Below are 16,672 nucleotides of genomic sequence, written 5' to 3'. Positions count from 1 at the left end.
CCCTTCCTTGAAGGGAACTAAAATACTGGTTTGGACAATACTGTATGTCCCATACTCCCTTTGAGATATCATGGACACAGATAAATAGCTTCTTAATATACAATATTTACTGCCTTTATCACATTTACTAACGCTGTTTGAGGCTTATTTGGTACATACCTAAAACTGAATATTTTGACATATATTTTTGCATCCATCCCCACATTTTCTGAAAGCCACTTATTCCTTGTAAGGTCAAGGCTAGCTGGACCCCGTTTCCGATGTAAGGCACACAGGATTATTCTCATGCTGGTCTGGATGTCAGACCTTAACAGGGCATGAAGAAATGGACAATTTACATGAGCCAAAACCAATCCAGCAAGACAAGAAGGAAGCAGGAGGAAACCAGTGCACGCAGACATGTTCACATTAAAACATACTGTACCTCATAATTTTTGAATGTATCGATCCTTTATCAGAAGGACCTCTTATTCCCGATAAGTGTTGCAGCAGCCCTGAAGCATAGGTTCATGGTGGGACTGCATCCTGAATAGAACACTCTTCTATCACAGAACAAACATACAAGCACCCAAAGACAATTGAAAAACCTAAACAGCATGTTTTTGGAAAGTGGGAGAAAACTGGAGGTTACCCATGTCAGCACTGGGAGAACATACAAACTTTGTTATACTTTGCCTTTCACCTGAGCTTGATATGTTGTTTGAATGGGTTCTTTGGACATTTTATAACAGCAGAATAAATACTTTTAAAGTGGTATTAAAACCAATTTAATTAGGCTTCTCAAGCACAGTGGGAATATGTGATGAATATTTCAAATAAGCATGCAAAACACAGACTCTTTGTGTGTCTGTCTGAAAGGTGCTGTATAAAATATGAAAGAGGCAGAGTAAGCACTGAATGGTCTTGAAACAGACTACACAGATCTTCCGCTGGAAGATGTTATAAAAGGAGCTTTTGTTACCCAGCGTATACACCAGAGAAAACAAATCCTGACAGACAGCCCAAGGGGGAACTGGCCTGTTTAAGATGAGGATAAATGTCTTGGCTGGGAGGTCCTGAGCAAGTCTTTGAGTCTTTGGTACCTCACAGTCAAGAGTGTCTGCTATCTTAAAAGAGCTGAAGCTGCAGTCGAATAGCTTGAATGTCAATCTGTGATATAAAGCAGAAACATGTTGTTTCTGTCTGCCATGTTATGATGGATGGGCCGTATCAATTTTTCTCAAAGGAAGAGATCAGAGAACAAACAAAGCTGGCTTTTTTTCTCTTCCAATTCCCTAATTAAGCACCCACATTTCAGATGGTATCTGCAGAGCTTTGTACTGTTGGCAGGCCTCCGTTCTTCATAAGGGCTAACTTCAGAGTACAATATTTGGCATAGACTCTCTTTAGTCAGCAAAATGACTAAAATGCATATCTTTGTATACCTATCTCTGGTGTATGCAAGCCATCTTTGCAAAAAAGGTGTAGGAATGAAACATTAATAATGTACAGTAGATGAATGACTATTTCCTGGTTTATCACAATTAAGGAAACCTTTGCTTTTTTCAGCAATGAAAGGCAGTGCCACTCTAGAATGCTTCTGGTTTGCCACTTCACGTACTGTATGAACTTCATTGCACCAGAGAAACCTTCCATTATTCAAATGAGGCTATATAATAACAATAGCTGATTTCAACTAATCAGATTGTGTTAAGATGATTTGCCCTACTCAGGAGCCTCCTACTTCTTCTCTTTTGAAAAATGCTGTGCAATTGTTAATTCCCAGAGATTCTTCTTTAGCACAGGCATTGGAGCAGCTAGACTATAGGACGATCTGGGTTACAAGAAATAAAACCTTTGTTCGCAAATCAAAGAGAAAGAACACTGAAACACTGACAAGAAATGTGCTACAGGCAGATCTTTTTATATATGCCCTGAGGAACAAGTTGCAGGGGTGCTGTTTCTATTCACAAACTACTGGTCCTTCAACTGCAGATCTGGATATTATTCAGCAAATACATAATGCACACATAGATAGCCATCCAGCTAACTGGATTACACTAAATAAAAACTCTGCTTCCCTTTATTTCTTTTATTTTCTGTTTTAAAATAATAATCTCCTTAGTCATTTAGAAATTATACAATACAGAAACAACAGAAGGTTAGGGAGACCGATTCTGGTTTATTTTTGTTTGTGGTTTTTGCACTGATGCATGAAATACACTGCATAAGCATCAGCAGTCTGTATTTATCTTCTCCTGTTCATCAGATATCTATCTCACCAGAGGTAGCTCCAAGCGTTTTAGTGCACCACCCTAGGAGGAAATGAGAACATTCATGTCCATTTAGGCTAGATATGCTTAAAATTAAGTTATTTCCTATTCTTGGAAACAACGTGGATAAAAAGGAAAACAGGATCAGAGCAAGAATATGGGAATTAAAGAAACTGTTAAATAAAATAATGTTTGAACTCGTTCAAGTCAATAGGTGGTGCAGCAGTAAAATGTAAAATCTGGCTTTGAGAAATGTGTAATGGAATGTAAAGAAATAACAGATCACTGTCAAAGAAACCTTTGGTTTTGTTCAGCCATCATGACAGATATGTTGTCTTTTGCTATTATTAAAGGCTATGCTGTTGTTGTAGACCCCTATTGTTCCATTATGGAACAAAGAAATAAAAACAAACACACAAGAGAAGAAAGGCCATAAAACACTACCCCTGGCTCCTGATGAGGTGCTGAAATATATATGGCCTGTCCTTAGCTGTGCCCACCTGGAAAAACAATTTGTTAGCTGCCTTTGCTTTGGGTTTTTGGCATTAAACATGGTGGCCAAGCCTGGCTGGTTAATGTACAACAAAGGTGTTATCCTAAAGAACAGGAAAATTAGAAACTAAAGTATGCAAGCTTAACCTTGGAAGCCAACCTTATTCCATTTGAAACCTCTCTTGCACATGTCCATTTAAGGCACTGTTTACAAATGGCGAGGACGTTTGGTTTTGTTGTGTGTTTTTATAGCCTTTTGAAATGTACAGAAAATAATTTTCTATCAATTACAGTTCTATTATGCTACAGTATATAAAATGCCAGGGATACAGAGCACAGAGGTAAATGGACAGCTTTTTTAAAATAAGACCTCTGGGATCTTGTAGAATTCCAGAACATTTAGCACCACAAAAAATGAACTTCTTGTTAGGGAAGAAACTCCTGCCAAGCACTTAACTTTCATCTAATGGGTCTAATGGCTGCCTTAGGTGAATGCTTCTGAAATTTACAAGAAGAAAGAAAAGGCCTCTCTTCCTTGGTGGAATAGATCATTGTATAAAGTTGCGCTTTTTTCTTTCTGACACTGAATGACCTGGCCTTGGCTGTTTATGACTGTCACACAGTTTGAGCCTTTTTGCAGGACAAGCCTTCTGTATGTACAACAGCAGCAGTGTGATAGACTCCATAATAACAAGACACCTAATTGAGTTTTAGTCACTTCTCAATTTCAGTCATAGCTCTTCTGAAACTTTTATTTAAAACCCCTCATATCATAAATCAAGGGGAATATTATAAATGCTAAATTAAGTCCATGGGACTTTGAAAGTAAATCCCAGATGTTTTTGGGTACAAGTTTTTTTGTGAGAATGAGGCTCTAAATCTATCACGGAATTCATTAGCTGTGACATTTGAAGTACTTCACAGCTGTTTGTGCACTTTTAGTTTGTAACCCATGCCAATGACCACTGCAGCTTTCATCTCAGTCATGCACAGGTGATATTAATATACATTCTTAAAGGCCTTTTGTTGTGTACCTATGTTATGAGAAAGTTTTGAAATTCCGCACACCCCTTGTTTCTGTACAGGACAATGGCTGAAATGCAGTGCATGATTCTCTACTTGAAACCTCCCCTATTTCACTTAGTAAAGGAATCTCTTTCAGGTGCATGACAGAGAGATCATTTTATTTTAAGTATTCTCTTAGATCTTAAATTTTCCATTGACCGAGAGCTGAACTCTGCAGTCCACACTCAAAACACTAGGTTTAGTCTGACATTGTACAGTAAGAGTGCAAGTCTTTTAGGTGTTAGCATGCTTTTGATGTACCTGTGAGACCCTGAGAACAAAGGCCTTCATTAAGACCTATAATTGCAGGACTGGAAAGATGACTAACACACACAAAAAAGCCTCACAACACTTAAGCAGCCATTTAATACTGTGACACTCCAGCTATGTTTTACTGGCCATTATGCTCACAAATTACATACGCCACTCACTGACTACAATTTAATAGACTTTTATAGACATTCTTAAGCCATTGTTTTATGGGATTTTTGCATAGTTGCAATAAGAAGTATCCCCATCCTATGTTACTTGCCAGGATGAATGAGTGCTGCATGCTGAACATGTAAAAGATATAACACTGTCAAATACATGCAAATTAACAAACAAAATCCATTACACAAAATGAGTGGGTAAATAGCAATCCTGGCGAAGAAGGGTGTCAGTACATAAGCCTGTGACTGAATATACTGTACAGTAAAATGCAAAATGATGAATTTGAGCAGTGAGATAAATAGTTTTTGCATTTTAATAGTGCACATCCTGCATTTTTTGTGTGCATGGTATTTTTTAGCTCATCTTAATATATATATATATTACACGTAGTTCAGGTGGGTAGCTGCATCAGCATGCGTAGGCTGCAAAGAAACAAGTAATAGGTTTACTCCATACTGAAAAGAGAAGAAAGAAAACACAATGTTGTTCAAGTGTGAAGAAGGCTCAATGGCCGAAACGTTTTTTTTCTTCTCCTTTCAGCATGGAAGAAACTTATTACTTGTTCCTATGTATTACACATTTATTACTGAAGCCTTTTCTTCTTTATGTGGCTTCAAGTATCAAAACCACCTTGAGTTCTCACCTGAAAATTTCAATTTACTAATATTGCAGATATGTTGGTATAAAAGTAGAAATAACCACCCTGTACATTATCTCAAATTTAATTTACCACTCTTTTAAATTAAAAAAAAAATATAAAATGAATACATACAGAATACATAATAAATTACATACAGATAATGGTGATGTAAACAAAAAACAAACTTAGCATGCAAAATGCTTTTCTGATCTGGGAAAAGAAATGACTGAAATGGATAACAGAAAAAAAGTGCCTCTGGTGGCAATAATTTAATACCAAATATTCCATGAAAATCCATGTCATTTCAATAAAAAATATTTTTTTATATTTATGTGAGTGATTCCATTAAACATTTATACCAACTTTGTCTCCTTAAATTTTCAATATTGTACAATCTGCCAGAAACCCATATGGCCTCTTCACTGCCACAATGTCTTCTTTTCCCAGCCGTTCATCTCTTCTGCCTTTGTGTCTTCCAGATAAGAGGAGGAAAGCTGATGATCACAAATGCACGGAAGAGCGATGCTGGGAAGTACGTGTGCGTGGGGACCAATATGGTGGGCGAGCGGGAGAGTGAAATTGCGGAGCTCACCGTTCTGGGTAAGCAGCACTGCAGCCTGTTACTCTATCTTGGGAGAGAAGCACTGTATTTGTGTCACCGAATTTGACATTATGACCTTGGGTACAACCTCACGATGCACAGCTCCTACTCTACTGTCTTTTGTTTCCGGTGCTTTGCTCTCCTTCCAGTCTCTCTCTCTCTCTGGGGCTATATATTTCCGGGTCTTTCAATTGCCTTCGCTCAGCATTGATGTTCGGATGTCCTCAAACACGCCTAGCACCAGGTCACCCCACGTCCGCTACCTGAGGGCATTGGTTTCTGTACGGCATTTCCTGAACAGCTGAGCCCTGGCCAACCCCGTCTCGCCGCTCCGCATAGGGTCTCTTACGCTCTCCTGCCATTCTTCGGTTCTTCCCTTCCGACATCCGTGACAACAGCAGTGAGTCATAGGACAGGAAGCAAATACAATAGAATAGACTAGGACATAAAGGTTGTGTGGAAATATGACCTGCTACGAAATCTATAGGTAGATTTGAGAGGCACATTTTAAATTCTTGTAGGTTTTTCTCCCCTCCTGGTTTAAAACCAGTATGGGTATAAAACAATATATGGGTTGGATAAAAAGGGACTCACTTCAGCAGCATTGAAATTATGAAACCATTGAAACATATGCTATCTAATGACATTATGACAACCATTAAGTACAACTACACAGCAGAAGTTTATTCAGGCCAGATTGTGAACTTCTATGTTGGAATTTTAACTGGCACACTGGAGTTAACAGCATTACTCTTATGAAATGTATTGTGGGTTCTCTTATGACCAATGAGCCTCTGTTTAACCTCTCAACTAAATCACAGAACCACCTGCAACAAAGTCACCAAATAAAAGCAGTGGTTTGGAAATTATGGTCCAGAAGGAAGAGTCCCACCTAGTGGTCCACCAATACCAATTACACCTGCAACTTAAATTTCCCTGTAGGTCTCCTATCCCTGTACTGACCAAGCCTGACAAGTCTTGTATGACAGGCTGTTTAGCCTCTGACATCTAACAAGATCATGTTGATGTTAACATTACAGCTGAAGAAAATTCTGTTTAGTTCCCTCTGCTGATCAGCCATAGTACAAACTTCAGAGTGATCTGTTTCATGTATAGCTGCAGTTAGCACCTTCCCACTGGTCTCCTGGTGTTACTGCTGGGGTGGTGTGAAGGAGACACTGATCGACATTCAGTATTCCTCTATGGCTGAGTATGAAATCTGAATGTTTACACCTATAGGTCTGAATTCACTTTATTAGATACAGTACTGTTTGGAGAAGGACAAGGTGAAGCTGTCCTTTATGCCTGTTTAAAAACTAGTTGCTGTATGTGTGACTACCTCACAATGGATGAAACAGAACCACAAATGTCTTCTGGGAATCACATAATGTATGGATTTAAAAACTGAAATATTCACCTTAAACAATTTCTTTAGAATGCACATAAGGGCAAATATTGCCAACTTGGAGTTGCCCTGGGAAAACATACAATCCAGGCATTAGTGGCTTTTGGAAAAAAAAAATTATCCTCTGGATAGGAACATTGGTATTTCAGATGAGGTTTTTGGTTAGAACTGAATGTCCTACAGCAAATACTGCTTGGATGTTCTCCAAATGTAAGATTTTAAACACATAATTTTTAAATAGGACATCCAAAGCAATGTGGGCAGGAGACTGTTGGTAAGTTGGGGTAGATGGAATAGTCATTGTCTCCCTGTGCAGAGCGACCTAACTTTGCCAAGAGACCCAGTAGTCAGGTGGTCCTGGTGGATGAGAGTGTGGAGTTCCGATGTGAAGCCAGAGGAGACCCTGTACCCACTGTCCGTTGGAAAAAGGAGGATGGAGACTTGCCGAAAGGGAGGTATGTTGTCATCTCAATGTTTTTGATTCATTCATAAACACGACTGCAAATTAGGCACAAAGCACGTTGAAAACGATTACTATACATGCTTTATAAATGCTATTTAACAATAGGAGAAGAACACTAGATTAATTTGCAGTGTTTTCCTTCAGTTTGATTGTTTATGTGATTGATGGATCATTTGTTCAAAACTACAAACGTTGCATTTCTTCAAGGTAAAAATTAATGATGCATGTGTATTGGTTCTTAGATACAGTATAGAAAGAATACATATCTTTCACAGGGAGTCATTATGATTCAGATTTTCTGAAACGATTTGTCTAGTTTACTAGCGCTTTTGTATTTGTGTTTTTATCTTAAGCTCTGTTCTCGTTAATTATGAAGTCTCTTATGTCTTCATTTTTTCGGAATAATACAATGGACAAATGAAATTGATCTTTTTATAAGCCATCCCAAATGCTTTACAATATGAAGAAAAGAGAGTGGCTCTTTACCCAGTAGTACAGACATCACCAGTTTGAGCTCGGGCTGTTGCCCAAAGAGTGGTGGTGGTGTGCTTGCATATTTCCTCCATTTTGTATCAATTTACACTGCTCCACAAGTAGTCTGCCACACAGTTTTTTTGTATGCTATTGTAGGGAAGGCCACATTATAGTTGCAGCCATGTAGAATGTGCAAAGTGTCAATAGTGTACAGTGGAAGGTACCACGGTGTTACAGACTGAAGCTGATCAGATTATTACAAAAAATGAAAACGTTATGATGCAAAACTGCAATACTTTGAAAAACTGCCAAGTTGTGGGGTGAATATCTAAAGTCTCCAGAATGCATGTGGTTGTCTGACAAATTGGTACATTATTAAATGTTGATTAACTCATTAGTGTTGTCCTCTTCTAATCCCACTCTAACACAAGTAACAAACATACAACAAACAGTTTGATTAAATACAATGATTACATTGTTGAGACATTATGTTATTACCACATAATTGAGATATGTCAAAAACATTATAACAATGACATAATTATTTTCCTAAATGCATACAGTATATAGAATTATTAGTAATGGTTTATAAATAGTAATTAGATATGACTAATAATAATTGGTAATTATTTTAGATTTTAGTGATAAAAATATATTATACATAGTTTATTTAAAAACATAATGTATTTGAAAGCAAATAAACATATAAATAACAAAAAAGGAGCCAGAATAAAGTAGAAGTTTTGAGTACTGATTTGAATGACTTTGCTGCATACTGTAATTGCACTGTAGCTGAAACAATAATACATCCATTATATTAAGATCGATATATATATATAAATTGTTAATTTGCAATTTCCCATTATGTTGTTGAGGTATGCATAACTTGGGACATTTATATATAACATTTGATCATTTTAATGACTGCTTGCAAAACATTGGCGTAAATAATTGCATCTAGATGAAAGCAGTCTGCAAGAATAGTGGGGCTTATGTAAAGTACAGAATAAATATCTGTGGATATTGCTTCATGGAATTATTTAATATGTGTGGCACATGTAGTCCATGTATATTTGACTCACATGCCAAATTAAAAACTACCTCTGTGCTTAATGAGAAATAAACTTCCTGTTCTGTTTTTCAGAGAATAAAATAAAAAAAAACTGTTTTAGAAATGAAAAATGTAATAATACTATTCACAAAATCCAAAAGCATTGTGGATATTTGTCTTTTTATGTCTGAGCTAGTAGTCAGAACATATAGTAAGGCCTGGGTAGTACCTGGTGTTTGGAAAGCATGTCTGTGTGAAAAGTGAGACATTTCAACATCTAAAAATATTTTTTACCTACTGTAAAGTGCTTTTAGATGTAGCTATGCAACTTTTAAAGGAGTTACATAAAATCATTATATACAGACATGTTTGAAAGTTTGTGAACCCTTCAAGGTGGTCATTGTTTTAGATATTATATGAACCTCAACTCTTAATGAATATATAGAATGAATATCCTAAATAAAGACCTCCCACGCATGAAAAGGGATTTGAACTCGTAGATTATTAGACTGTAATATTTAACAAATCGCCAGATATTCTTGTGTGCAAAGGTAAATGAACAATAACTTGTGGCACCTCCTTTAGCAGCACTAACTTTACACAGTCACCTCCTAATACCAATTATCAGTCTCTGACATCTTGCTGGAGGGATTTTTTCCCACTCCTCTTTACAAACCTCCGCCAGCTCTGTGAGGTTTGAAGGATATCTTGCATGAACAGCACTGTGCAGGTCCTGCCACAGTATTTCAATAGGATTCAGGTCAGGGCTTTGGCTTGGCTATTCCAGGACATGGAACCTCATCTTCCTATGCCATTACGTAGTGGACTTACTTGAATGTTTAGGATCATTGTCTAGTTGAAACATCCACTTTGTGCTCAGCTTGAGTTTTTGAACTGATGGCCTGACATTCTTCTCAAGAATTCCTTGATATTTCTCAGAATTCATGATTCCCTTCCTCAATGATGTCAAGTTGCCCAGGGCCAGAGTAAGAAAAACAGCCCCATACAAGGACACTCCCACCACCATGCTTAACAGTAGGAATAAGGTTTTGTTGATTGTAGGCTGTGTTGGTTCTTCGCCAAATGTGGGTCCTCTTGTTGTGCCCAAATAGTTCAGTTATGGACTCATCTGTCCAGAGAACAGACTTCCAGCAAGCTTGTCCAGGTGGTCTCTGGCAAACTTTGTTCTTTTTTGACAGAAGAGACTTCTCCTGGTGACCCTTCCTTAGATGGCATCTCTGTTCACGGTTCTTCTTATTGTTGATCTATGCACTACTACTTCAGTGGCAGCTTGGGAGGCTTGTAGATCTCTGGATGTTATTTTAGAATGACCTTTTACCTCTTTTATTATTCTCCTTGTGGTCCTGGGTGAAATTTTAGGAGGATGTCCACTTCTTGGCAGGGTTGCCATTATTTTAAATGCCCTCAACTTGTATACTATTTGCCTAACATTGGATTTATGGAGTCCGAATCTTTTTGAAATGGCTTTATAACTTTGCCCAGATTGATGAACATCCACTACTTTTTTCCTCAGTTCTGCTGATGTTTCCATAGTTCGAGGCGTGACGCTAGACTCATAGGAAGAGTAACTGACCTGCTTTCTTGCTATTATTTATGTTTGCTCCTCCAATTTCGTTGGTTATCTTGGTTAATTGGTTAACAATCTGTCATTGACACAGCTGATCTTACTTTACCTTGATGTAAGTCATTCACTTAGTTTTGCACCTACACAATTTGTGTGTACTGTGTGTACTGTGTGTATTATTTTGCTGCATGGACATTGTCTTTCCAAACACTCAAATTGGTAAATAATTGTACTTTACTTCAATTAGGAAGTGACACATTCTGATTAAATATGTATTTTGTGATTTAAAAAACAAACAAAAATAATCTCAAATTATTCAATGGGTTCACAAACTTTCAAAAGTGACTGTACTATTATTATTATTATTATTATTATTATTATTTTTATTTACTGTACTAACTGTAGGTCACATGAGTACCAGGTGCCTCTAACAAAACATATAATCCACTTTCCTGGTACTTTTCCACGGATGCCCAGATTAGCATCCTCACACTAGTTCTTTGTTGCCCGCTGCAATAATATTGTTCTGTGCCATCCTATACATATTTTTTTAAAATAAACCTTTAAATTATTTATGTGCATATACAACAGACCACCAACGGTGAAGCTGCCAGTACTGGCAGGACCCTGCAGGGGGTCGACATGACCAGGCAGCATAGAGTCTTATGCAGTATTGCGATCAGGAAATAAAAATTCCCATACAATGGGAATTGAAGTTCTGAAGCTACCGCTCTGTCTGTGAATGATCATAGCCAGTTACAATACCTAGCCTTCCACAATTGATGTTAGCCTGCGCACTCTGGCAGGTGAAGTAAACTAGAAGCTTCTGCATGCTATGGGAAAGAATTATGACTGGGTTACATTAACATTGCAAAAAAAAGATACAAGCACAACACCGTTTTTTTAATGCAGGAATCTACTCATTCTAACCTTATTAAATACATAGCTCAAAAGAGTGTTGAAACTTTAAATGTATTTAAATGTCATGTACTTAATATTAGAAATGGATACAATCAGAAACTCCTTAGATAAATTCTTCCATTTAAAAAATATTGACACAGCTGCAAAGTATTATGACAAGCATGTTAAATCTTTTTTAAGAAAAAGCAACTGGTTCCTTATTATTCCTTTTTAAGGCTAAAACATTAATAATTGTCCTGATTTGGGGCAGGGCACACACACTAATACCTCTTAAAAAGGGTTAAACAAAAACTCCCATAAAAATGACCAATTCTTTTGGACCTAAATTATGAATTGCATTTTACAGGTGTTGAATTATACCCAAGATATATTTTTGATTCTCTATAGGATACTTCTAACACTAAACCTTATAAATGTACTTTAACAAGTCTATCCCTTGTATGCTCAAAGACTCTAGCTTAAGTTGCTGAGCCTGGTCACTATGTTTGAGATACAGAGCTGTACATCACTTTCTTATATTTTTCCAGTCACTTCAGAACAGTGTGTATCTGTCAGTCATTTTCAGTTCGCCACATTTCTGTGATTCCGATAACATTATGATTACCTGCTTAGATCTACCACTTAGCCCAGAGTTCTCTTAACAGCAATTCCAAAGTCTCTGAATCATGGCTGTAATTAGTGATCCAAAATTCCACAGCAGCAAACTGCTACAGCAAACTGGCTGCTAAAGACAATGATGAACACAAGCAAAGGTAATTGAGCTTCCAGAGAGGCTCCAAGCTTAGAGCTGTACTGAGTTATCAATTGAATCTCCTTTAATATTTAATATTTGTTTCTCTGTCATGTCCTTTTTTTGGCTTGATGCAGGTATGAGATTCGTGATGATCACACTCTGAAGATACGACGGGTGATGGCAGTGGATGTGGGCTCCTACACCTGTGTGGCAGAAAACATGGTGGGAAAGGCAGAAGCCTCAGCCACCTTAACTGTCCACGGTACAAGCACCCTTCTATTTAACGTGCTGACTCTTTGGGCTTTCATGTGAGACTTAGGCACACGGCCAGCGAGATTCGGTCCTTGTGATACACACCAGTGGATGTCTAAAGATTATTGAGGTGGATCTGGTTTGATTTCAGAACACTACATGTCAGGGAGATTTTCAAAAAGAAGGGTTATGGTAGTGAGAAGATTTAGTAGAAAACAAGTTCCTTAATCCACACTACTGGACAGCACTTTAAAAATATGTCCTTTTTGTTATTAGGGAACAGATTGTACAAACTAAGAAATCATTCCAGGCCCCTTATATCACACCTTTTGCTAATGACTGTTGCAGGAATTAATTACTGGAGAACATAACTGGGTAAATTCCCAGAATCATCTTGAATGGATTTTTTTTTCTCACATGCTGTTCAGTATACTGCAGTGACAAATAAATTTAACTTTATTAGCTGTAGCTATTAAATACCTAAATTAATGGACTTTTAAATGAAGGTTCAAATCCTAGTCTCTTCCACATCCACCTACCTATGTATAAATATCACAATTTCATTTTTCCCAGTTGTACTGTATGTTCTTTTTTGGCATCTGCTCCATCTTTGCGCTTAGCGGCTCCCTGGCTCCTCTCTCATAAAAGTCTCATTTTCACTGTTAGGTAGTCATGTTCTTAGCCAGGTGAGTTACGCCAATAAAGCAAATTAATTGAGAGTTTGCTCAACCTTACCTAAGGTTTGTCCTCAATACTGAAAAGTTGTATATTCATATAAATCTGTGGGGAGTGACAATAAGTACACAAAAATCTGTCCAATCTGCATCCACCTATAAATACACATTTTACATACAACTTATTGTTATTATAAATAGTATATTTATATAGCAAACAGCATGTCTTTCTGTAAGTGCTTGTTTGCGTAAACCTTGAAACGAGATATACGTACAAATCAGAAACACTGATGTCCATGTGCTACGCCACAGCTGGCACATTCATTGAGAGGAGATGGCTTGGGAAGGGTTGTAATGCAGTTCTCTAGCATGGCTGCGCTTCTACTGCATCAATTTTCTGTGCTGTACAGTACTTCCAGCTCCAAAGAAAAAAAAACCCTGAGAATTCAGGTCTAGATAGTGTCACAGATTGAGACCATTTGACAAAAAATCATTCAGCCAAACACGTTTTCTATGTAGGTTTGCACAATTCTCCAGAGACATTTGTTAGACACTAGAACCTTTTTGTTAGTAGAGTAATTGCTGCAATGACTGTGAGGTAGGAATCCAGGTCTTATTCACTTTCTAATAAAGCAGAACTATGTGAATATTGAGCACTGGGGGATCCAGATGAGTTAACAGCAATTTCAGTCTTTCAGAGGAGTAATGAAGCAACAGGGCTTTTCACATTACATATTGGTACTAGCTGACATGCAAAAGCACAGCCCAATTATTGAATCCTGAGAACGATTGGTAAGAGCATCAGAACTATTACAGATGAGACCATTTGGTCCATTTAACTCATTTAATATTTAATAGCTAATTAGATTTCATCCAGTTGTATAGGACATCCTTTGAGCCCAGATACTGTATGTTACCAAGGTGCTGTTATCTAAATCCAGAACAACATATATTTTTTGTTGCTTCCCCTCATTTGCTGGTAAACAAAAATGATTTTTCATTTCAAAATAATAAACTTAAACTTTCTTATAAGGTTCTTACAAGTAACCCTTATAAGCTCAGTGCTTATCAATTTGCATTTATAGTTTGTTTTTGCTATCTGAAAGCAACACTATAAATGACAAATAGTATACTCCTCCTAGATTGATATTATCTGTGAGATTTACACATTTTCCAAGTACATTAGAGTATAGATTAAAACAGCCTTCCTTTCTCTTTTTAACTGATTTTTTTTTACCTTTTTACCCACAGCCAGCCTAACTTTGATTTACTTATTTGTGGGAAAATCAGTTCTGTGCTTTATGCAGAAAATCTTTAAGCTTTTGCCATCCATTACTCATTCACTCCATATAATGTATATATCTCCTCCACTCTCCGCATCTATGTGTCATTATTTGTGCTTTCATGAAATTGTAAAACATTGTTTTGTACTGTGCAGGTCCTGTAGTTTCACAGCATGGTTTGAGAATACCATATTACGATTGCACTTCCCTCAAGATTGGCTCACCTTTATCTTGAAAATACTATAGCAGTACTACCATACCCACTAGCAAGTATGATAATTACAGCACACAAGAATGTATAGAATATTTTTTTATTGAGAGCCAAGAGTGGTGTTTTTCAAAAGAAATACAGAAGTCAAATTAGATATTACCATGATAACCAAAATTGTCTGGTAGGAAAGTATTTTCCTTCCTCTACCTTGTGCGCACACATTTAACCATTCACTGGCTATGCAGCCTGAAATATCCCAAAACTGAGCAATTGTTTTTTTCAGAATGGCATGTCAGGTTTTAAAGGACTATTAAGTTCATCTTGGTGGGCCTGAATTCTGAATGTGGCCAGTCATCCAACCATTTAAACTGAATATAGAATTCTTCCTTCAATATAGCAATATACAGTACTGTATTCCTTGAGCTTTGATTTGAGTGTAGTGGTGCAGTAGGTGCAATTCATTATTCTGAAGAAAAGTACATTTTATAGAGCAGGGCTAACAGTTTATACAGAAAATGTAGTTGAAGTATATAACTGCATCAAACCTGTACAAGAGTTTTCTTGTGCATTAGTGCTCCCGAGAGCTAGTGTAGCTCTTTGTGATGGAAAATCGCATTCAGAATAAGTAACCTCACATTGCAGTGCAACCCAGCAGTTCACTATTATTTCAATGTTTCAATAAATAAGTTGAAAGGCTGTTGTAACCTAAAGGATAGGGCAGCCTAAGGTGGCCATTTTTTTCCCCTAAAAATAAAAATGCTTTACTTCTCAGACATTATCAGTGATATCCCTAGTACTTTGATGGGAGAACATCACGTCTAGGCCTGCCTACAATTACCAGCATATGTGTTATTCATATGCGTTTTGTAAACAATTACGTTTCTCAAGCTTTCAAAGATCACTTTATCATTTTTGGACATGTGTCCATGTAGATGGCTTTTATGCAGCTGAAGTCTTCTTAACTCAAAAATGCTTTTATGTCTTCCTTTTTATATCGGTATGTTTAGCACAATTTTTGTATCACGGTGTTAAACACCCAATTTAACTTTAAACACTTTTATATCCTTCTTCATTCACCCACTATAGTTAATATGAAAAAATAGTGTTGTCAAGAAATTGTATGCTTTTGCATACTGAAAATCTCTTCAAAACCCCAAGTTTTTTCTGTTCTCAGCCTCCATACTTTATGATGAGGGGCAACATGGCTACAGCGGCACATACTATAATTAAAGCAATGCAACTCTAGTACCACAGTAGGAAATTACATGTTTCAAATAATGACCTTTAATTGTGGAATTTAAATGGATATTTGCCACTCTGAATAGAGGAAGGAAGATGAGAGATGGGCTTGGAGATACCATATCTCTGTACACTGTGTCTTCTGACTGGTTATACCAGGTCCCTTCTCTGTTTGGAGAACTCAGAAATGTTAATCTTTCTCTTTGCTGGAGCTGCTTTTTTGTCTCCATAGATTGCCCCCAGAGGAAATGAGACATAACAAAATGATTGTCTGACAAATGTATATCCAGACTGGAGTGATACTTCCAGCTTCAGATTGCTCTGATAAGCCCTACAGAATGTATGAGAAAGGGAGGGAGCACTAAAACTCTACTTCATAAGTCTCAAAGGATTTCACGCCTATTTTGCAGCTGAATATTTCACCTTGGATTACCCTGCCTTCTTAAAGTGATCAACTGTGTCAGAAATACACTGGAAACAAAGACCTAGCATTCAGGTGACCTTTAAGGGTATGTCCTTAGGAATTTGGAAATACCCATAGTAGTATTAGCATGAACATGCCCCATTTACTTAGATTCAAGCTATTAAAATCCTTCTTATCATAAGTGACATTTTCCATCACCCTAATTAATCTGTTCCAGAGATTGGGGCATTTTATACTTTTACAGTATTTTTTTAAGGATCTGAGTGTGCCTTTACCACAGAACTTCCTGATCAAACCACATTTTAGGCTACAGCAATAATTAGTATTCCTCGATACTCTGTTGACACACGTCCAATTTATTACATTGGATTAAGCTTCAGGATCTCAGTAAATGAGCAATTTGAATTAATTCAGAAAAAAAGCAAAAAAAGTAAAGATGTTTATTGTGGTTTTTACCAGCTACTCCGTTAACTCT

The 16,672-nt window shown here is 37.1% G+C and overlaps 1 protein-coding gene across 8 annotated transcripts in view; it reads left to right on the top strand.

The window, feature by feature from the left end:
- robo1 (roundabout, axon guidance receptor, homolog 1 (Drosophila)) overlaps positions 1–16,672 on the top strand; it is a 502,926-nt gene that overhangs the window by 421,321 nt on the left and 64,933 nt on the right. For all 8 annotated transcript variants that reach the window (XM_069190216.1, XM_069190212.1, XM_069190214.1 and 5 more), the window contains 3 exons: positions 5,361–5,481; positions 7,204–7,342; positions 12,249–12,376. In XM_069190216.1, the coding sequence (XP_069046317.1) occupies positions 5,361–5,481; positions 7,204–7,342; positions 12,249–12,376 (388 nt within the window). The remainder of the gene's footprint in view (positions 1–5,360; positions 5,482–7,203; positions 7,343–12,248; positions 12,377–16,672) is intronic.

Source organism: Lepisosteus oculatus, chromosome 5, assembly GCF_040954835.1.
Source record: "Lepisosteus oculatus isolate fLepOcu1 chromosome 5, fLepOcu1.hap2, whole genome shotgun sequence".
Lineage (NCBI taxonomy): Eukaryota > Metazoa > Chordata > Actinopteri > Semionotiformes > Lepisosteidae > Lepisosteus > Lepisosteus oculatus.
This window is presented reverse-complemented; position numbering and strand designations above follow the sequence as displayed.